The sequence below is a fragment of the Rhinoderma darwinii genome, chromosome 8 (genome assembly GCF_050947455.1).
Source record: "Rhinoderma darwinii isolate aRhiDar2 chromosome 8, aRhiDar2.hap1, whole genome shotgun sequence".
NCBI classification, from domain to species: domain Eukaryota; kingdom Metazoa; phylum Chordata; class Amphibia; order Anura; family Rhinodermatidae; genus Rhinoderma; species Rhinoderma darwinii.
The window spans coordinates 39226191-39248928 of NC_134694.1; the positions used below are offsets into that span (position 1 = coordinate 39226191).

The 22738-nt window shown below is 41.6% G+C and overlaps 1 protein-coding gene and 1 long non-coding RNA gene across 2 annotated transcripts in view; one reads left to right on the forward strand and one right to left on the reverse strand.

The window, feature by feature from the left end:
* Nucleotides 1-22738, reverse strand: part of BTK (Bruton tyrosine kinase) — a 477293-nt gene that overhangs the window by 311929 nt on the left and 142626 nt on the right. Inside the window, exons 6-7 of the mRNA XM_075835606.1 lie at nucleotides 13672-13800; nucleotides 3558-3625 (exon numbers count right to left, since the gene is read on the reverse strand). Coding sequence (XP_075691721.1) covers nucleotides 3558-3625; nucleotides 13672-13800 — 197 coding nt within the window. The remainder of the gene's footprint in view (nucleotides 1-3557; nucleotides 3626-13671; nucleotides 13801-22738) is intronic.
* LOC142659455 (uncharacterized) overlaps nucleotides 1-22738 on the forward strand; it is a 247664-nt gene that overhangs the window by 51358 nt on the left and 173568 nt on the right. The gene's annotated exons all lie outside the window — the stretch shown is intronic.

A 22738-nucleotide genomic window follows, 5' to 3' on the forward strand; every position in this document is an offset into this window, starting at 1 on the left:
TTTTTAAGATTAAATGTATGCTGGCGAGTGCAAGAAGTCTTGCAAGCAAAGTGGACGAGTTGGAGATTCTAATGACCATCATGGATTAGGATGTAGAGGGCATAACTGAAACCTGGCTGGAAGAGAGCCATGACTGGGTAACAAATGTGGGGGGGCTACACCATATTCAGAAGGGATAGAAAAGATAAAAAAGTTGCAGGGGTTTGTCTGTTTGTAAAATCCAGCCTAAGACCAGTCCTGAATGAAGACATTGGGGGAGACTGACAGTGTGGAGTCTTTATGGGTAAATATTCATGGAGCGATTAATAACGGTAAACTACTAATTGGAGTTTATTATAAGCCATCGAACATAGCAGAACAGGCTGAGGATGAAATTCTGCAACAAACAGAAAAGACAGCAAATAATAATGGGGTCCTTATAATGGGGGATTTTAACTATGCTGACATTAATTGGGACATAGAGGCCGCTGGATGTGCTAAAAGCTGGAAGTTTTTATACACAATTCAAGGCAATTATTTCACTCAGTTGGTTAAACCAACCACAGGGGATAATGTGCTGGATCTGGTCTTATCTAATAGACCAGACACAATATCAGATGTGGAGTTCCGGGAGCACTTGAGCAATAGTGACCACAATATGGTAAGTTTTAATATAATTTTCAATAAAACAATACACAATCAACAAAAACCTGGAATTTTAGGAAAGCAAAATTCAATCGACTGGGGGAAGCACTTAGTCGTGTTCACTGGGATCATGTAATGGTAAATAGGGATACTGAAGCTAAAGTGTAGTAAGTTTATACCCTCTGGTAACAAAATGTCTAGGAATAAAAGGAGACCAATATGAATAAATAGGGAATTACTGAATATAGTAAGACAAAAACAAAAAGCATTAAAAAACATTGAAGGCTGAGGGCTCAGCGAAAGCATTCCAGACTTACACAGATCTCAATAGAAAATGTAAAAATGAGGTAGGTGATCTTTTACATACTTTTTGGGATTGTCGGCGATTAACAACTTTTTGGGATAAGGTTTGGAGGGTAGCTTCTAGGTTTACTGACTATACGCTGCCCAGATCCCCGGGCTTCTTCCTGCTTCATCTGTGTGACATCCCAATCTCCACATACAAGAAGTCAATAGTACGACATCTGATCCACACGGCACGTGCTTGTATTCCGGCTATGTGGAAACAGGTTGAGCCCCCCACGGTGCGCCTTTGGTTTCAGAAGATCCAAGAAGTGAAACGTATGAAGGAGCTTAAGGCTTCCTTGCGGGACACTCATGATAAGTTTATGCGCGTGTGGTCAACCTGGGTAAGCTTTGAGAATTCTTCGGATTACATCGATCTGCTGTCCTAATACTGTAGTGTGTAACTAAATTTACGTCTGCTTATGGGGTGGATGCTGAGGATAAGCCCCCCTATACCCTTCTTCCTCTTCCCTTCCCCTTTTCTGATTCACTCTCTCTCTTCTAATTCTTTATATCTGTATGATTTTCATTGGTGCTCATATGTAACAAATGTATATCACTGAGTCGTGGAATGTTTTATGTCTCTGTCATGCACTTGTGATAAATAAATAACAACAGAATTTAAAAAAAGAAAATGTAAAAATGAAATCAAGTTAGCAAAGTTATCTACGGAAAAACAAATTTCTAACGATATTAAAATGAATCCCAAATTTTTTTATAAATGTATTAATGCCAAAAATAAAAAAATCTGATAATATTGGCCCTCTTAAAGATAAACATGGGAATATAATTGTAGAGGACATTGGCTGGGCTGAGATATTAAACATGTACTTTTGCTCGGTGTTTACTAATAAACTGCCAGTGCCAGATATTCAGGGGGACAGTGATAAAGTTTCCCACCCAATATTACCTGCTTAACACAGGAGAAAGTACAGCTGCTTCTGAGCAAATTAGATATTGATAAATTCCCTGGCCCAGATGGCAATCATCCACGGGTATTAAGGGAATTGAGCTCATTATTGGACAGATCATTGTATCTCATCTTTTTAGACTCTCTTGTAACAGGATCAGGGCCACAGGAATGGAGGACGGCTGATGTTGTGCCAATATTTAAGAAGGGTAAGAAGTTGGAACCGAGTAACTACCATCCAGTAAGTTTGACATATGTGGTATGCAAAATATTTGAGGGTATTCTAAGAGATGAACTGCATAAGTATATAGCGGAGAAAAGTCTAATAACTGATAACCAGCATGGATTCATGAAAATCAGATCGTGCCTAACTAACATGCTTGGTTTCTATGACTAGGTAAGTCCAAGTCTGGATGTTAGTCATGCGGCTGATGTGATTTATTTGGATTTTGCAAAAGCATTTGATACTGTTCCACACAACAGTCTTGTTCTGAAGCTACAGACACAGGGACTAGGGGACCATATACAGTATGCAAGTGGGTAAAGAATTGGACAAGGGACAGAAAACAAAGAATTGTTATAAATGGAACTCAAAATGGTCAGCAGCGGGGTTCCACAAGGATCGGTCTTAGGGCCAATACTTTTTAATCTCTTTATTAATGACCTTGTGGATGGGATTGATAGCAAGGTGTCAGTTTAAGCTGATGATACGAATCTTTGTAGGATACTTAAAACTCAACTTGACCTTAAAATATTGCAGAAAGACCTAGATAAGCTGGCAGCATGGGCAAAAACATGGCAGATGAAATTTATTGTTGATAAATGTAAAGTAATGCACTTAGGACTCAATAATAGCATTAATTCATATACAATAAATGGAATAAATATGGGGATAACGGAACAAGAGAAGGACCTGGGTATTCTGGTAACAAATAAGCTAAGCAGCAGCACTCAATGTCAAGCAGCAGCTGCACAAGCAAATAGGATTTTAGGGTGTATAAAAAGAGAGATAGAAACCTGGGATTCAATGTAATATTACCCCTCTATAAATCCCTCGTAAGGCCAGATCTTCAATATGGAATTCAGTTTTGGGCTCCACATTGTAAAAACGATATAGGAGAACTGTAGAGGGTTCAAAGGCGATTATTAAATAGGATTGGAGGTGTCGCTTACAATGAAAGGCTAGAAAAATTGGGCTTGTTCAGCTTGGAAAAAAGACGTCTTAGAGGTGATCTTATTAACATGTATAAGTATATGTTTGGTCAATACAGAGAACTATCACATGATCTGTTCTTTCCAAGGACTCTACAAAGGACCAGCGGACATCCATTGCGGAAGTGTGGAAGAAAGAGGTTTCATACATCAATATAGAAAAAGGTTCTTTACAGTTAGAGTGGTCCAGCTATGGAATGCCCTTCACCAAGAGGTAGTGATGGCAGATACTATGTCAGCATTTAAAAAAGGCTAGATTATTATTTACTGACAAATGACATTGAGGGTTATAATTAATCAAGCAATGAATAACGGGTAATTTATTGAGATAGGTTGAACTTGATGGACCTGTGCCTTTTTTCAACCTATGTAACTATATACCTGGAGAATAAGTACAGTGTGTGGACTTCATTTGGTTCAAGAGCTGTAATAGACTTCCAACTACAATATTCTGCATTGTTATTACCGTAGCATCAGAAGGTGGAGGCGGAAGTGGCTTTCGAGATCTTCTCTTTGAAGAATCATTCTTTAGGACTGCATGATAGAGAAAGTAAGTATAGAAGATGTAATTTTACAAAGAATAACATTTCTGATCAATGCTAAAAGATAGTAAGCAGGATTATTATCGCTATCTGTTTCTATATACTTAGGATTTTACAGTAAAATCATGTCTGATATCACAATCATTCTGTGGTGACAATACATCAAAGATGAAATGAACAAATGGCTAGATCAGACAGTTTATCATTTTTTAAATAGTTTCTGCATCTTAAAAAAATCTCATGTCACTGAGTCATGTGTAATAAAAGATATTATCAGTGAGGATTTGTGATCCAAAACCCCCATGGATTGCTAGAACAAAAGGGGTGTTACACTGAAATCTCAAAGTGATGCCAATGGAAGCAGACAAAATACCAGCACAGCAACCCCTTCATTTTAGAAATTAGTGACAATCTCGGGTTCACTGATAACATTGTAATATTTCAGTAGTTCACACATGCTTTAAATACTAAACTACTATCCCCGGTGGGCATAAGAATGCCATAAACTCTATGAACCACAAACTGCAAAACCAACAAAGAAATGGGTATGTATATTGCAAATAAATAATGAAAACATGAAAAGTAGGGGTGATGGGGTTCTGGTGGACCGTGGGGCTTTTGTTTTGTTACTTATCAGGGTGACCAACTCCCCATTTAGAAGTCATTTTTAGCATGTGTTTGCTATTTTAAATGGTTTTAATTCTGTACATGTAGTACTTCTGTTGAAATAAAAGATTTTTGTGCTACTTTTCATGTTTTCATTATTTAGTTGCCAAATACATACCGATTTCTTTGTTGGTTTTGCTTTAACCCCTTAATGACCGCCGATTAGCCTTTTCACGGCGGTCATTAATGGGCTTTATTCTACAGCGCCGCTATTCCACGGCGCTGCTGTAGAATAAAGTAAACAGAGCAGGGAGATGTCAAATCTCCCTGCTCTCAGCTGCCAGACGTAGCTGAGGGCTGAGAGCGTCCCTGCTCTGCCGTGTGAGATCGATATTAGTATCGATCTCACCCGTTTAACCCCTCAGATGCAGTGCTCAATAGTGAGCACCGCATCTGAGTGGTTTTGGAGAGAGGGAGGGAGCTCCCTCTCATCCCACCGACACCCGGCGATACGATCGCCGAGTGTCTGTGTCTCCGATGGCAGCCGGGGGCCTAATAAAGGCCCCCAGGTCTGCCTGTAATGAATGCCTGCTAGGTCATGCCGCAGGCATGACCTAGCAGATGCCTGTCCATTTTAAACGGACAGGCAGTAATACACTGCAATACAGAAGTATTGCAGTATATTATAATGAGGATCGCATTGTGAAGTCCCCTAGTGGGACTAGTATAAAAGTTAAAAAAAGTTGAATAAAGTTAATTTAAAAAAAATGTGAAAAAAAAATAAATGAAAAAAACACTTGTTCCCCTTACAAACTGCTTTACTATTAAAAAAAACCACAATAAAGCAAAAAAGTTGCACATATTTGGTATCGCCGCGTCCGTAACGACCCCGACTATAAATCGATTACATTATTTAACCCGCACGGTGAACGCCGTAAAAAGTAAAATAAAAAACGATGGAAGAATTGCTGTTTTCTGTTAATCCTGACTTTAAAAAAATGTGATAAAAAGTGATCAAAAAGTCGCATCTTCTCCAAAATGGTACCAATAAAAACTACAAGACATGTCGCAAAAAACAAGACCTTAAACAGCTATGTCGACGCAAAAATAAAAAAGTTATAGCTCTTCTAATGTGACAATGGAAAAATTTAGAAAATGGCTTGGTCATTAGGGCCCAGAATGCAAGCAGGGGGAAGGGGTTAAATACTAGGCATTTAATAATTTGATAATGATAACAGAAACTAGATATAAAATCAAAGGTGTTAAGTGCAAATCTGCTAAATATAAAGTCATGATCATTTTTAATAGACTTTAAAATCATTGTTATTTTGCAAAGAAAATATTTTGTAAGACTAAAATAATAAATGTTATTCCTACCCAATGGTGTCCTAATATTATTAGTTTGGTCTCATTTATGATTTAAAGAGAACCTTTCACATGCCTATACATGTGCAGCTAAGTGCACCATGTAATAGGCAGGGCTGCACAAATATTGTCTCGCTTGAACATTTTTTTTCTATGCTCCTCCGTTATTTAGATATTGGTGCCGTTATATTTGGCAACCGATACTTAAATAACCCCCTGAACTGTCAATGGGGCATTTCTTTATTTCTAAATGGCATGGGGGCATGTTACTTATTGCTCTGACACTGTCAAATCAGCTACGGACAGTGTGAGAGCGGCTTGTGCTGTGTGATCTCTCTCTTGTCATTCTGCAGAGCGCGCGCGCAGGCTCTCTGTAGAACGACTGTCTCACACTGTCTGTAGCTGATTGGACAGTGTCAGAGCGACTAAGTAACATGCACCCATGGCATTTAGAAATAAAGAAACACCCCATTGACAGTTCAGGGGGTTATTTAAGTATCGGCTGCCAAATATAACGGCACCGATATCTAAATAACGGAGGAGAATAGAATTATTTTTTTAAACTGAGACAAGGTTTGTGCAGCAGTGAGTATTACATGATGCACTTAGCTGCACATGTATGGGCAGGTGAAAGGTTCTCTTTAAAGGAGAAACCTCAGAATTTGTTGCATTTTATTTAATGTATTTAATATTTATATTATTGTAAAGTGCAAAAGGTTATACAACCACTGGAACGTTAGGTAAACTTTCAGATTTATTAACCCCTTGCCGCTGCAGTAATTTTTCATTTTTTCATTTACATTTTTTTCCTTCTCGCATTCCAGAAGCCATATTTTTTTAATTTTTCCATCGATATAGACATATGAGGGATTATTTTTTGTAGAATGAGTTTAAAGGCTATGTACACCAAGTTTTTACTTATGTGTGTGTGTGTGTGTGTGTGTGTGTGTGGTGCAACTTTCTAATGACTTTTTATTAAAAATTATTATTACTTTTACAGATACAGCTGCTTTGTATTCTGTATACAGAGCAGCTGTATCTATTAGGAAAAGCCCATTCCTTTAATTATCTCCATGACTACTATCCTGGCTTCTGGGTGGTTCTGGTTTATCCTTGAGCCTATCTCTTTTCTCTATCGTTCTGCCTATTAGATTTGGTTTAGTATTTATACCTGTCTTTGTCACTCTGTCTTTGCTTGTGATTTTCCTTACCTTCTGGTGTCTTGATCAAGCTTATGACTAAACCCCATACCCCGGACTTTTGGACTTCTTGGAATACTGACCTCGGCTTGTCTCTTGTTAACCCCTTGTTTGCTGAATTGGATTATCTGTTCCCAGCTGGCTTCGACCTCTGCTTTACCTGGTATCCAGGTATGTCTGTTTAACCTCTGGCTGTCTGGTTTGCCTGCATTGCACCTGAACTCTGCTAAAACAACCTGGGTTCTATGCAGCAAAAACGATCCCGCCTTGCGGTGGGCTCTGGCGAATGCCACAGAGTAGCCTTAGACTCTGAAAATAGGGAGGATTCCTCCAGCTCACCTTATCACAGGTATAGTGGTTAGCGCACGGATCCACATGTCGGCACACGTACTTGCATAGACAAAGAAAAAAAGAAGATTGAATCCAGCGCTGAGGATCAGTGCAACTGATAAAAATAGGAAGCTTCTTCCAAGTTTTATTTTCGTAAATTTAAAAGCAGTGCAAAAAATATTGGAAAGCGGGTATAGTCTAAAGTACAGAGGATGGTTTAGATGATAGGCTGTAGCCTACGCGTTTCAGACGCCTGCTGCGTCCTTAGTCATGGCTCGATCCTCAGCGCTGGATTCAATCTTCTTTTTAGCCTTAGACTCTGTTGTTCAAAGTTGTGGCGGATTTGAGGTTGCAGATTTATATGCATGCTCTCTCACAGCAGTCTCCAGCAGCCTTTCCGGAATTGCTCTCCTAGCAATTCCATAAGAGTATCGTGCGCTGAAACCTATATCTGTCATGTTCGCGGGACTGACTGGTTCAGTGACAGTGAGTTCTGTTTGTTTCTGACATGCAGGATCCTCCTGTAATCTATCACATCTGTTAGAGAAATGCAGGACCTGCCGACACTAAACCAGTTTTTTATTTAAATAAAAAAAGTTTTCAAAAGGTGTGCATAGCCTTTAAGTGTTTCACAGCACCATTTATTGTATGGTGGAATGGGAAAAAAAATAGTTTTTTGTTTTTACGGAGTTTACCGTGCTGTAAACATGATGTCTTAATGTTAAAAATGTATACAGTTTTTTATGTTTTGCTACTTTTACAAGGAAAAAACTGATTTTTGGGCTACATTAGGTAACCAAAAACAGGGATTCTGACATATTTTTTTTAATGTGTTCACCGTGCGAGTTAAATAATGTTATGATGTAATAGTTCTAACTTTTACAGTTGCGGCGATGCCAGTTATGTTACTTATTTTTTTTACTAAATGCTTTGTGGAGCAAATTGAAAAACTGTGGTTTTTGAACTTTTGATATTTTATATATATATATATATATATATATATATATATATATATATATATATATATATATATATATATATATATATATATATATACACTACCGGTCAAATGTTTGGGGTCACCCAGACAATTTTGTGTTTACCATGAAAACTCACACTTATATTTATCAAATGAGTTGCAAAATGACTAGAAAATATAGTCAAGACATTGACAAGGTTAGAAATAATGATTTTTATTTCAAATAATAATTTTCTCCTTCAAACTTTGCTTTCGTTAAAGAATGCTCCATTTGCAGCAATTACAGCATTGCAGACCTTTGGCATTCTAGCTGTTAATTTGCTGAGGTAAATCGGTAGAAATTTCACCACATGCTTCCAGAAGCCCCTCCCACAAGTTGGATTGGCTTGATGGGCACTTCTTGCGTACCATACGGTCAAGCCGCTCCCACAACATATCTATGAGGTTGAGATCTGGTGACTGTGCTGGCCACTCCATTACAGATAGAATACCAGCCTGCTTCTTCCCTAAATAGTTCTTGCATAATTTGGAGGTGTGCTTTGGGTCATTGTCCTGTTGTAGGATGAAATTGGCTCCAATCAAGCGCTGTCCACAGGGTATGGCATGGCGTTGCAAAATGGAGTGATAGCCTTCCTTATTCAAAATCCCCTTTACCTTGTACAAATCTCCCACTTTACCAGCACCAAAGCAACCCCAGACCATCACATTACCTCCACCATGCTTGACAGATGGCGTCAGGCACTCTTCCAGCATCTTTTCAGTTGTTCTGTGTCTCACAAATGTTCTTCTGTGTGATCCAAACACCTCAAACTTCGATTCGTCTGTCAATAACACTTTTTTCCAATCTTCCTCTGTCCAATGTCTGTGTGCTTTTGCCCATAATAATCTTTTACTTTTATTAGCCAATCTTAGATATGGCTTTTTCTTTGCCACTCTGCCCTGAAGGCCAGCATCCTGGAGTCGCCTCTTCACTGTAGACGTTGACACTGGCGTTTTGTGGCTACTATTTAATGAAGCTGCCAGTTGAGGACCTGTGAGGCGTCTATTTCTCAAACTAGAGACTCTAATGTACTTGACTTGTTGCTCAGTTGTGCAGCGGGGCCTTCCACTTTTCTTTCTACTCTGGTTAGAGCCAGTTTGTGCTGTCCTCTGAAGGGAGTAGTACACGCCGTTGTAGGAAATCTTCAGTTTCTTGGCAATTTCTCGCATGGAATAGCCTTAATTTCTAAGAACAAGAATAGACTGTCGAGTTTCACATGAAAGCTCTCTTTTTCTAGCCATTTTGAGAGTTTAATCGAACCCACAAATGTAATGCTCCAGATTCTCAACTAGCTCAAAGGAAGGTCAGTTTTATAGCTCCTCTAAACAGCAAAACTGTTTACAGCGGTGCTAACATAATTGCACAAGGGTTTTCAAGTGTTTTCTAATCATCCATTAGCCTTCTAACACAGTTATCAAACACAATGTACCATTAGAACACTGGAGTGATGGTTGCTGGAAATGGGCCTCTATACACCTATGTAGATATTGCATTAAAAACCAGACGTTTGCAGCTAGAATAGTCATTTAGCACATGAACAATGTATAGGGTGTATTTCTGATTAATTTAATGTTATCTTCATTGAAAAAAACTGTGCTTTTCTTGCAAAAATAAGGAAATTTCTAAGTGACCCTAAACTTTTGAACGGTAGTATATATATATATATATATATATATATATATAAAGATGTAACTTTTTTTTTATCAATCACCTTAGGGTTCGTGAACCTGCGATTGTTGGATCGCGTGTATCGTGATTTATTAAAGGCTCTTATTTATTAAGCCCAGCCTCTGGAACATAAACACAAAAAATTAAAACTCTCAGCACTTCCTTCCTTCATCTCCTCCTCTCTTTTGATCCTTTTTTTTTGTCTCATATTATAATTTAAACTGCGGAATATCTAAAAAAAATCTTCGCTTTGTGTCCCGGAAGCTGAGCCATTTCCCTCCTCCTCACAATTCTGTGTCTGTCTGTAAGGCAATTGGCTAGAGCAGGAGTCCCCCTCTGCCCTGTCTGCAGTAGAACAAAAAGATTGTTAAGCTCCACCCTCTTAGCCATTCGCCTGTCAAAAACAGAACAGATCAGTAATAGATAAACCCCTTTGTTCTCTGCAGAATTTTTACAAGATTGTTTGCTGCAGAAAATCCTGCAGACTGTTAAACAGTGTGGGCAAAATTATCTGCTGTTCACTTTTACCATTTATTTCTAGATTTAGTGCTCTTTGCTAGTGCAGTCTCCTGATTACCAGTATCGGACCCCCACCATTCAAACATGGTTGACATATCCGAAAGACTCCTGGAAAACCCCTTTAACAAGTAGATATACAAACGATGCAGTGATCAAAGCCCTAAAGTTCCTTCAAAATCCTACAATTTTATCTCGTACAATCTCCTTCAATTAAAGAACCACCATTATCACTATAAAAAATTGTACAAATTTGTAAAAAGGTAGGTATACAGACAAGATCCATGACAAGTTGAAGCCATATGAACACTGGCGGAACTGCCTGTGTGGAGCAAAAATTAGTACTATTACTGTGCAGGGCCTTAAGATGGCATTATTACAATCTGGGGCACTGTGGATGAAGAGTTTGTGATGAGAGTTGGGAATAGGCAGGGAATGTGCAGGAAAATTGAGGATTGGCCAGGTGAAGAAGAAAATTAAATGTGAACAACTACAGCCAGAGAACCCGTCACCTGTGAGTCACTGGTTTGACTGTATTAACTGTACAATATTCACCTAAATGGTCTGCAGAGTGACTGTGCAGTACTGGTATTTACAGTATCCCATTTGGTGACTGTATGGTGGTAATATCGGTCTAAGGCCTCATGCACACGACCGTAAAAACTCCCGTTATTACGGGTCGTAATTACGACCCGTAATAACGGGCTCATAGACTTCTATTGGCGACGGGTGCCTTCCCGTTTTCTCACGGGAAGGTGCCCGTGCCGTTGAAAAAGATAGAACATGTCCTATTTCAGGCCGTAATAACGGCACGGACAGTCCATAGAAGTCTATGGAGCTCTCGTAATGACGGGTGGCTACATGTGTGCACCCGTCATTACGGGAGCGTTGCTAAGCGACGTCAGTAAATAGTCACTGTCCAGGGAGCTGAAAGAGTTAACTGATCGGCAGTAACTCTTTCAGCACCCTGGACAGTGACTACCGATCAGTATAAACCTGTAAAAAATAAAAATAAAAGACTTTCAAACTTACTGACAACTTCCTGCTTCCTCCAGTCCGGTCTCCCGCCCGTTGCCTTGGTGACGCGTCCCTCTCGACATCCGGCCCGACGTCCTGGATGACGTTTCAGGCCATGTGACCGCTGCAGTCAATCACAGGTCAATCACAGGCTGCAGCGGTCACATGGACTGCCGCGTCATCCAGGGATGTCGGGCTGGATGTGAATAGAGGGACGCGTCACCAAGACAACGGCCGGGTAAGTATGAATTTCTTTAACTTTTATTACAGAAAAGGCTGTCCCTTCTCTCTATCCTGCACTGATAGAGAGAAGGGGCTGCCGATTAGTGCAGTTCTATTTTGCCGCCAAAAACGTGCCCGTAAATACGGGTGGAATACGGGTGACACCGGACCCATATTTACGGGCACGGGTTCGTAAATACTGGTGCAAAACGGGTGGAATACGTGTGACACCGGACCCGTATTTACGCCAGTATTTACGGGTGGGAAAAAATACGGTCGTGTGCATGAGGCCTAAGTATAGTGATTTTATTTAAAGAATGGGGTTGTTATTCAGTCACTGTGTTGATAATTTGTGGTCATGGTATGGTGGTATCATTCAGTAACAGTTTGTTTTTCCCTTGTATCGTGGGATTATTAATAATATTTGCCTTGCTATACTTGGTTTTGTTTAGTAACAGTAAGGTGATACAGTGCTTGTTCCTTGTATAGTGGATAGTGGTATTATTTGGTAAATTTATGACTGTATAATCTAGAGGCATATTATCATACATAGAAAATTGTCTTATACCTATGTTGTCTCTGAGACTAGCGACACCACGGGTGCCAGCGCATCTGAGCAATTAGCAGGGCGAAATGGGGGGAGATTGCCTATGTGCAAAATATGCCCTCGGGCCCATAGGACCAATAGTTACGCCCCTGAATATCAATGTTACAAAAATGCAATAAATGGTTACAACTGGGAATGTGATGCATCTGCTTCTTTTTATAGTAGTTTCTTGTCTAAGGTCTTTTGTGGACATTCTGTAACGTGTAAAATTATTCTAGTAACATTCTGTTGACTATGTTGGACTACTTGTTTAAACCCTTAAGAACGCAGAATTTTTTTGACAAATGTATGCAATTTTTTTTTTCATTTTTTTTATTCTCCGTGTTCCAAAAGCCATAACGTTTTTATTTTTCTGTCAAAGTAGACATACATGGGCTTTTTTTTTGCGGGACAAGATGTATTTTTTAATGGCACCCTTTAGGATACATATAATATAAACTTTTATTAACTTTTTTTGAGGGAATGTAGGAAAAAATGTACAATTCCACCATTGTATTTTTGGGTTTTGATTTTATGGAGTTCACAGTAGGGTATAAATGACATGATAACTTTATTCTGTGAGTCACTGAGATTACAGCTATACCAAAATGTATATTGTTTTCTTATGTTTTTCTACTTTACGTAATAAAAACACTTGTTATTAGAAAATAATCTTTTTTTTGTGTTGCTGCATTCAAAGACGCCTAACCTTTTACTTTTCTGTCCAAGAAGATTTATGAGGGCTGTTTTTTTGCTCAAAAATGTTTAGTTTTCATTGGTACCATTTTGGAGTACATATTATTTGTTTTAACACTTTTATTCAGTTTTTTTTTTGTGTGGCAGGGTGATCAAAATATAGGAATTTTGCCATTAGTTTTGAGTCTTGTTTTTTGTTTATATTTATAGTTTTTTTATATTTTACACTTTTTCCAAAAATAAAGGGCTTTGTACAAGGAAAAAAAGGAGACTTTAGTTTTTTTACTTTGAACTTTTTTTAATTTTTTAAAATCCCACTATGCGACTTAAACATCTGACCTTCTGATCGCTCATATAATGCATTGTAATACTTCTGTATTGCAATGCATTATACTGTATGTGTCAGTGTAAAACTGACCAGCAGCCTATTAAGCCCTCTCTCTTGCAGGGCCTAATAGGTTCCAAGTATTGCAGACCTGGGTCCATTGTTATTCCCTCAGCTGCCATAACAACCCATTGGCACCACATAATTGTGTTTTTGCGGGACGCCGATGGGGTGACAGAGGGAGCCTTCTAACCCCTTAGTTCCTGAGGTCAGCATTGACTGTGGTATCGAAGTGGTTAAATGCCAGGATTGGAGTTATCTCCACTTACAGAGTTATCTCCTTATAACTTCTACTGATGAAATGATGGTTCATGAGTATAAAAAGTTATCTACATGTTAATTATATATCTAGCAGTGATAATACATTTTTTATTAATGGGTGCACATCTATCTTTCATTTAAAATTATACAATAAGTTGGTAAACTAACTTCCATTGGCACTCTGTAGCACTTGACATCCCATAGCATTTTTCGCTGTTTGTGCACAGCATAGGTACTGTCCATCTTGATGGAAGCATGGATGAAACTTCTGAGCCAGGTCACTATTAAAACGGATAACTAAACAAAAAAAAGGAATATACATAAAGATATAAATAAAATGTATTAGAGGAATAAAATGTACAATATTTCCCTATTCACATTAGTTGTACAACACAATTCATTAACCAAATTACTTTGTCCAGCTTCACACACAGTATTTTGCAGCATTTTCATTGGCTTTTTTTCCACTGTATTTCATGGCATTTTCTTGGCGCTAAAACACTGTGGACAGATGTTAGTTCAAAGTCTATTGTATAATACGAAAATGTCTAATTCTGTCTTAAGTTGGGCCCTTTTTTGCGTAAATCAATTAAAACTAATTTATTATTGATTTGCTTCAAAAAGGACATGAAAAAAAGTAAAAAAAAAAGTCTGGAAAAGGGTGTGTGGCTTAGCAGAAGGTGGGTGTCTTGAAATTATGGCAAGAAAAATTGGCAATAACTAAGCCGACCAAGGTGGAATAAGGAAGCTAAAAAGTGGCTAACATGTCTAGCAAGATGCGCCAAATTTCTCAGCCTGTGTACAGCTCTAAATTTGGCGTATCTTTTGGCTGCCTAGTTTAAGTTTACTCTGTCTAAATAATTTTTTTTGCAGCTTTTTTTTTTACTGTTGGGGTCAACTAGGACAAAGGGAACCCCCTCTCTTTGTTTTGATTACTTAGATGTCGTTGTCACTATTGAATGTGTCATCTAAGGGGTCAAATAGCCAAGGTTTTCTGTGATATTAACCTATGGCATGGGAAGGTGTCTGTCAATCACAGCCATCCTCCTGCATTGATGGTGTGGACACAGCTTTTGTGCTCACATCATCGCTAGGCCATGCATTTATTGTATAGGTCCTTAACAGCTTACATTGGCCATAACTTTGGTAGATAGGGGAGAGCCTGATTTGACTTCTGGAATTGTGATTGGCTTGGACCACTGGCTTGCAGTGGTTTGGAGTGTTCTGGGGCTTACAGTGTTGTTGAGATCTTGTGGCTGGCAGTGTTATGGAGGCCATCTCAAGATTGGCTGTCCAAGAGAGATCTTCTGTCCCATTTTCCATGAAAAACTGCCCTGTGTGACTGAGTGGATGAAACATGGCAGCGCTGCTCCCTTCTACAACCAACTGCTATTTACCAGGAGGAGGATACCGCCACTGCTGTTAATGCTACTGTTCCCTGCAGATAGGACCAGCAGACAGGAGGCCAGCCCCTACCACTAAGAGATCAACCAGTCACCTAATGGTTTTCTGATTGCTTGGCAGCTAGCAGACAGTAGCTATCAGGACTGTCAGCTCAGACAACCAATCAGCTATGAGCATCATTTCTTGGTCCAGATATGTTGGGACATGCAGTAGGTAATCAGTTGTATTTCTATCCAGCAGGGCAGAAAGTTGCAACGTCATCTGTGGGTTGTGAACCACTTAACTTGAGGGTCTTTTAAAATTAAAAACTGGCTTTAGTATGGATCATTAAAAAAAGGTAAATTATGGGGGCGGAGTTTGGCCGTGATTGTGTTTGACTGCAGTGTGAGAAGCTCTATCGGCAGCCCATACAAATCAGAGCAATACTGTGGGCTATCAGTGAGGAAAGCCTCATACGTACCTCCTCTGAGTCCCCTGTCCTCCCTGGTACAGATTAATAGCTAATAGAAATGTGGCAAAGACTGGGTCGCACCGCCTCACTGACTTCATTACGACGGCCCCAGCAATTTAAATTGCTCTTTGAATGAAGAAATTAAGTGGCTTAAAGACAAAATGACGGATCTGGAAGACAGGTCTAGCCACAATTACATTACCTTTCAGGATATCTCAGTAGATGCGCAACCCTGCAGATCTCACTAACTTCTTGCAAACTTTATTCAAACCACTTCTCTTTATGCAGAGAGCACCACTGATTTTGTTTATTGACAGGGCGGATTGCGCACAAAAAAGCGAGATCAGTGCCAGAAAATGCCCCCAGAGATGTGTTTGTCAGAGTGCATTTCTACCACATTAAAGATAGTCTGCTGTAAGAAGCAATGAAAGTGGTAATCCTGTAAGACCCATATGTTTCTATTTTGATTTGTCTTGACCTTTCAGCTGCCATTCTGCAGGCATGCCATATCTTTACCCTTGTGACCAAGGCCTTACGTAAAGGAGGCATCAAATACAAATGGGATTTCCCACCAAAATTGCTGGTTATGTAATGGAACCACTAGTTGAGCAATTCCCCAGAGTGCAAGTTATGGAGTTGCTCTGTAAGTGATACGCCAAAGGCAGCTGGAAACTGTCAGGAATAAGCGTGCAAATATTCCACTACCTAAAGTCCATCACTACTTTGATCAGCAGAGTCTAAGGCTACTCTATGGCCCTCACCAGAGCCCACCGCAAGGCGGGATGGACTTGGCTGCACAGAACCCAGGTTGCATTAACAGAATACGGTGTTGGACTGAAGGTGGAATGCATTCAATACCAGAATGGAAAACCAGACAGCCAGAGGGTTAACACCAACAGAGTTCACAACCGGGAGAGAGTGAATCAAAATCATAAAACAGAATAATGCCAGGAGTTGCAGAGGCCAAAACCAGCCGAGAGCAGAATGTCCAAATCAGTAAGCAAAAGGGTTAACTAAAGACACAGCCGAGGTCCAGTTCAAAGAATCGAAATAGTCAGGTGACGCAGAGAGTAGCCAGGAGCTTGATCAGAAACTGCATACACAAAGAAATTCACAAGCATCAATGAAAGAACTGACCAGACTTAAATGATCCACTGATAGGATGAAAACAGAGAAATGAGATTGGCTCTGCAACTCAACCCAGAGCCGCCCAGAAGCTAGGCTAATAGTCATGACAACCTTAAAGAAACGGACGTTTCCTAACAAGTTACCAGTCATGGAGCAACCTCAATGGCGAACACGCTGGAGGAAAGCCTGTCCTTAATTCATAAATGGAACATCACTTCTGTGACAACCCTGCCATCTACCCATCGAACGGTCACTAGAAAAGTTCAAGATGAATAGAATATTGCTGGAAAGAGGAGTAATCATTCTTAATCTATGTATCTTCCTGCCAGAGTGAATGGTTGTCCTTCCGATCAGACCCATATATGCTACCTGGCTCACTGTCGTTTGGGCTCAACACTCGCCCTCCTTATGATTGATGCCTAGTGCACTAGCTGCACCAAGTAACTACAGACTTATTGTTTCATTTTGCCTTTTTTGTCTTCTTTTTTTGTTTTTGTGTTTTTTACAGCTAGCCCTTATCCCCCAGCCATGTATGCCAATACTACTTGTACGACTGTGTCTAAAGACACCTGGGTTGTGAGTATTGGAAACTATAACTCCATTCACCAGTCTGTTCTATTGAAAACTGTAAGTGACAGCACTTTCTACTTCCCCACCCAATGGCTATTACTGTATCCTCTATTAACTTTAAGACTCTTAATAGCCCCTATAAGAGGCATCTCCTGTGGAAAGACGCAGTTTTGCTAAAATGTAACATCCTGTCTGCAGAGAAGACCCATTTCCAAAATGAGAAGACACCCAAGTGCACTCCCCCTAATTTCCCCAACATCTTCTTAGCCTCCATGCCTAGCAAAAAAGAGGAGACATCATTGCTATCAAATACTCTGTATACGTCTCTACGTATTCTCAACATTAAACAGGGAAGATTTGTAATTAAACCTAAGAGAATATTTTGACTTAAATACCCATTCCGCGCAGAACCCCTTTTCGATCTGGAACGCTCATAAGGCGTACATGAAGGACTTGTTTATCCATAATTCAACCCGTGTTAAAAAACTCAGAATCCTGAGTGGAAACGAAGTATAAATCTTTCCCTTATAGTTACCTTGGGTTTAGGATCCAATCCTGTTTAGACATCAAAATACTGATGCAAAATACAGACTAAATTGACAGTGTGTTAATGAGGCCTTATTGAAGTATTTTGGTCATAAACAGCAAATCATCAGGTTGCAAGGAAATTACAAATATAACATATCTCAAAGCATGCAAAGTCACAGTATTGAATGAAAGAACAAGGAGATTAACCCTGTCTGTTTCTGTTAGGTACTTTCAGGTTCTTATGAAATCCATGATCAGTCTCTTCAGCACATGTAACAACACAGTCTCTTGTATCTCCTAATTGAGTGTACCGTCAGTGCACCAGGTTGTCGCTGCGAGAGATCTTTGTACAAAAAGTTGGACCCAGCTCTGTCACAGCGGCATACTGTCACTCAGCTATATTCTCTGATCCTGTTACGCAGCTAGTGTTGCTCAAGAGCACAATATCAGACAATCGCTATCACATAGGTGAAGCACGCATCAATTCGGATGGAAAACAAAAGGCACCAGTAACTTACTAGTGGATGAGTGGAACCGAAGACAGAAGGTAGTAGAAGCTGGAGACGATGGATAAATGGAGTAGATGGCAGATGAATAGCATGCATGCAGTTATCAGATGAAGAGACAGTGGACAAGAATTAACAGCACTCACTGACCCTATTTGAATACTTCCCAAGACAACAGCTTTGCAGCAGACTAAATTCACAGGAAAGACAATCAAATCAGTGGAACTACTGATCCCAGAATACACATAAAACCACTATACAAAAACTAGATCTCTCAGAGGACCATCAGGTCCTACAGTACAAACAAATGCATAGACAAGAAAAAAAGTCACCAACTATAATCTAGAAAGTTCTCAGCACATGCCAGAAACAGTATAACCAGCACCTGAGTAATCCATCCCTCTAGTGTTTATATAAACCCAAGAAAAGTACTCCAACCTAATTAACCAGGCATAGATATATGATAACCAAATCCAGCCTCAGACCAAATTCATAGCAACACCCAAACACAGAGTTAACAGAAATCCTTAATTAACAGCAGTCCGGCCGCTAATCGTAACCTTACCCCCCCCCCCCCCCTTCAAGGAGGGCTGAAGAGCCCTTGATCCTGGTGTTATATGGATGGGCTGCATGAAAGGCTCTTAGCAATCTATCAGTATGAATATTTCTAGCCATTTCTCAGGGCCATAGCCCTGACAATCAACAAGGAAGTGGAGTTGTCTGCCACGCTTAGAATCAAGGATCCTTTGGACCACATACTCAGGCTGACCAGGGACCAAAACAGGAGGAGGTTTACAGATCGCCCTACTGGAAGTAGACACAGACTTTAAAAGAGAACAATGAAAAGTCCTAGGTATTCTCATACTTTGTGGTAAATCCAACACATAGCAAACTGGATTAATTTGTCTTAAAATCTTAATAGGACCAAAAAAATCTAGGCCCCAACTTGCAACATGGTTGTTTTAACCGAATGTAATTGGTGGACAACTTTACTCTATCTCACACCTGGCGTGATGAAGACACTGTTTCAGCGTTGAAACGCGTAGTCTTTTACAATAAGGTCGGTATTGGTTCAGAGCGCACAAGACTAAAGGAGGTGCACGAATAGGGTTCCAACCCAATCGTATGTGAAGAAGTATCCGGCACACAAACAAATGTGGTTCAATTTTTCGGTTTCATTATATTGAATTTGATGCCATGGGCAAGGTGCGTGCAACGTTTCGGTCCACAGACCTTCGTCAGGCACTAGATCCCAGTTGGCGTTTGTCTATTCTGTTGTTGGGCGCTGCAGTCAGTATGGCGGCTTGCCGCTTGGTTCTTGGCGCCAAGAACCAAGCGGCAAGCCGCCATACTGACTGCAGCGCTCACCAACAGAATAGACAAACGCCAAGTGGGATCTAGTGCCTGACGAAGGTCTGTGGACCGAAACATTGCACGCACCTTGCCCATGGCATCAAATTCAATATAATAAAACCGAAAAATTGAACCACATTTGTTTGTGTGCCGGATACTTCTTCACATCTTTTACAATAAATTATTTATTTTTGTATTTCTAAACACTGTGTAATGACAGGAAGGAGGTGAAGGGAAAGTGAGCCCTAATCTACCCACCGCCCTGTCCCTGCCTACTTGCAACGACCCGCCCTAGGCGACGAGGTACAACTGGGCGGCGGTCCCTACGCTGGCTAAGTGCACAGGAAGACAAACAGGGAACACGCAAGGGAAGGGGCAGTAGCCACGGAACGCCACGAGGAAACGGGGCGGCGAATGAACAGTCAGGACCAGGACGAAGTGAGTACACCCGAGCGGGCACGGAGACAGAAGCAAGCCAGGGGCAAGCAAAGCAGGTCAAGCAGAACTGCAGCAAGGCAGAAGCACGGCAGAAGCAGGCTGGAGCAAGCAGCAGTGGGGCCAGGAATCCAAAAGAATTACAAGCACTGAGGGAGAGCACAGGGCAGGTAATAAAGGGCAGGGGGCGGAGCTAACTCCGACAGACCAGGCCGCGATAGGCTCTCCCACTCCTGAGCCTGCCACCCTGGTTGGTGGGAGATGGTGTCAGTCGAACAGGTCTGGCCTCAGGTGTGGATTGATTAATCCCAGGAGTATAGCTAGATGAAGTACCTGGCAGATCCCTAACAGTACTCCCCCTTTTATGAGGGGCCACCGGACCCTTACTAAGGGGACCCGGTTTAGTGGGGAAGAGGAGGTGGAACCTCCTGATCAATACCCCAGCGTGAACATCACGGGCAGGTACCCAAGTCCTCTCCTCCGGCCCGTATCCTCTCCAATGGACCAGGTACTGGAGGGAGCCCTGGACCATCCTACTGTCCATAATCTTGGCCACCTCGAATTCCACCCCCTCAGGGGTGAGAACGGGAACAGGAGGTATCCTCGAGGGGGACCAGGACGGGGAGCAGCGTTTAAGGAGGGAGGCATGGAAGACGTCATGTATGCGAAAGGATGAGGGGAGCTCCAGACGGAAGGATACAGGGTTGAGGACTTCAATGATCTTATAAGGTCCAATAAATCGGGGAGCAAACTTCCTGGACGGGACCTTAAGGCGCAAGTTCCTGGATGACAACCAGACCAAATCCCCGACGACAAACCGGGGGTTAGCAGAACGTCTACTATCCGCCTGAATCTTTTGTGCGCTCTGGGACGCCTCTAGGTTCTTCTGAACCTGGGCCCAGACAGTGCACAGTTCCCGATGAACCTCCTCTACCTCAGGATTATTGGAACAACCAGGGGAGACGGAGGAGAACCTTGGGTTAAACCCGAAATGACAGAAAAACGGGGAGACCCCTGACGAGTTACTGACCCGGTTATTCAGGGAAAATTCAGCAAGGGGAAGGAATGAGACCCAATCGAATAGACAGTCAGAGATGAAACACCTTAAATATTGTTCCAGGGATTGGTTGGTCCTTTCCGTTTGGCCATTAGTTTCAGGATGGAAGGCGGAGGAGAAGGACAGATCAATCTCCAACTTTTTACAAAAAGCTCTCCAAAATAAGGAAACAAATTGTACCCCTCTGTCAGAAACGATATTGACTGGGGCCCCATGGAGACGCAGGATGTGTTTCACAAACAAAGAAGCTAACGTCTTGGCGTTAGGTAGCTTCTTAAGGGGCACAAAGTGGCACATCTTGCTGAAGCGGTCGACTACCACCCACACCACCGACTTGCCCTGAGATGGAGGCAAATCGGTGATAAAATCCATGGAGATATGGGTCCAAGGTCTCTGGGGAATGGGCAAGGAACGTAGTAGGCCCGCAGGTCGGGACCTAGGGGTTTTGGACCTAGCGCAAACCTCACAAGCGGCGACGTAAGCCCTAACATCTTTAGGCAACCCAGGCCACCAATAGTTTCTGGTAATGAGGTGTTTGGTGCCCAAGATGCCAGGATGACCAGATAGAGCGGAGTCATGGTTTTCCCTGAGTACCCTCAGCCGGTATTGCAGGGGAACAAACAGTTTGTCCCCAGGGACGTTCCCGGGAGCTGCACCCTGATCAGCCGCGATATCAGAAGCTAAATCAGAATCCGTGGCAGAGACGATTATACCAGGGGGTAAAATACAAGCAGGATCCTTCTCGGAAGGAGGATTGGCCATGAAACTACGTGACAGAGCGTCAGCCTTAATATTCTTGGACCCAGCCCTATAGGTAACCAAGAAATTTAATCTGGTAAAGAATAGTGCCCACCGAGCTTGTCTAGGATTAAGCCTCCGGGCCGATTCTAGGAAAACCAGATTCTTGTGATCCGTAAGGACCGTTACCTGGTGTCTGGCCCCCTCCAGGAAGTGCCGCCACTCCTCAAAAGCCCATTTAATGGCTAGAAGTTCGCGGTTGCCAATATCATAGTTACTCTCCGTGGGCGAAAACTTCCTAGAGAAGTAAGCACAGGGGCGGAGATGGGTGAGGGAGCTGGTACCCTGGGACAAGACGGCCCCCACTCCCACCTCGGAAGCGTCAACCTCCACAATAAATGGCTCCTCTTGGTTGGGCTGAATCAGCACGGGGGCCGAGATAAAGCACTTCTTGAGAGTCTCAAAGGCCTGGACGGCCTCAGGGGGCCAATGGAGGACATCGGCACCCTTGCGGGTAAGGTCCGTAAGAGGCTTAGCGACGACCGAGAAGTTGGCAATAAATCTCCTGTAATAGTTGGCGAACCCTAAAAAACACTGTAACGCCTTAAGGGAGGCAGGTTGGACCCATTCCGCCACAGCTTGAACCTTGGCAGGGTCCATGCGGAATTCATGAGGAGTGAGGATTTGCCCTAAAAATGGTATCTCCTGTACCCCAAAGACACATTTTTCAGTCTTAGCAAACAGATTATTCTCCCGAAGGACCTGGAGCACCTTCCTGACATGCTCCACGTGGGAGGACCAGTCCTTGGAAAACACCAGTATGTCATCAAGGTACACAACAAGAAAATTACCCAGGTACTCTCTCAGGATTTCATTAATAAAATTCTGGAAGACAGCAGGGGCATTACACAACCCAAAGGGCATGACCAGGTATTCGAAATGACCCTCGGGTGTGTTGAACGCAGTTTTCCACTCATCCCCCTCTTTGATGCGGATAAGGTTATATGCCCCCCGTAGATCGAACTTAGAAAACCATTGGGCTCCCTGAACCTGATTAAAAAGATC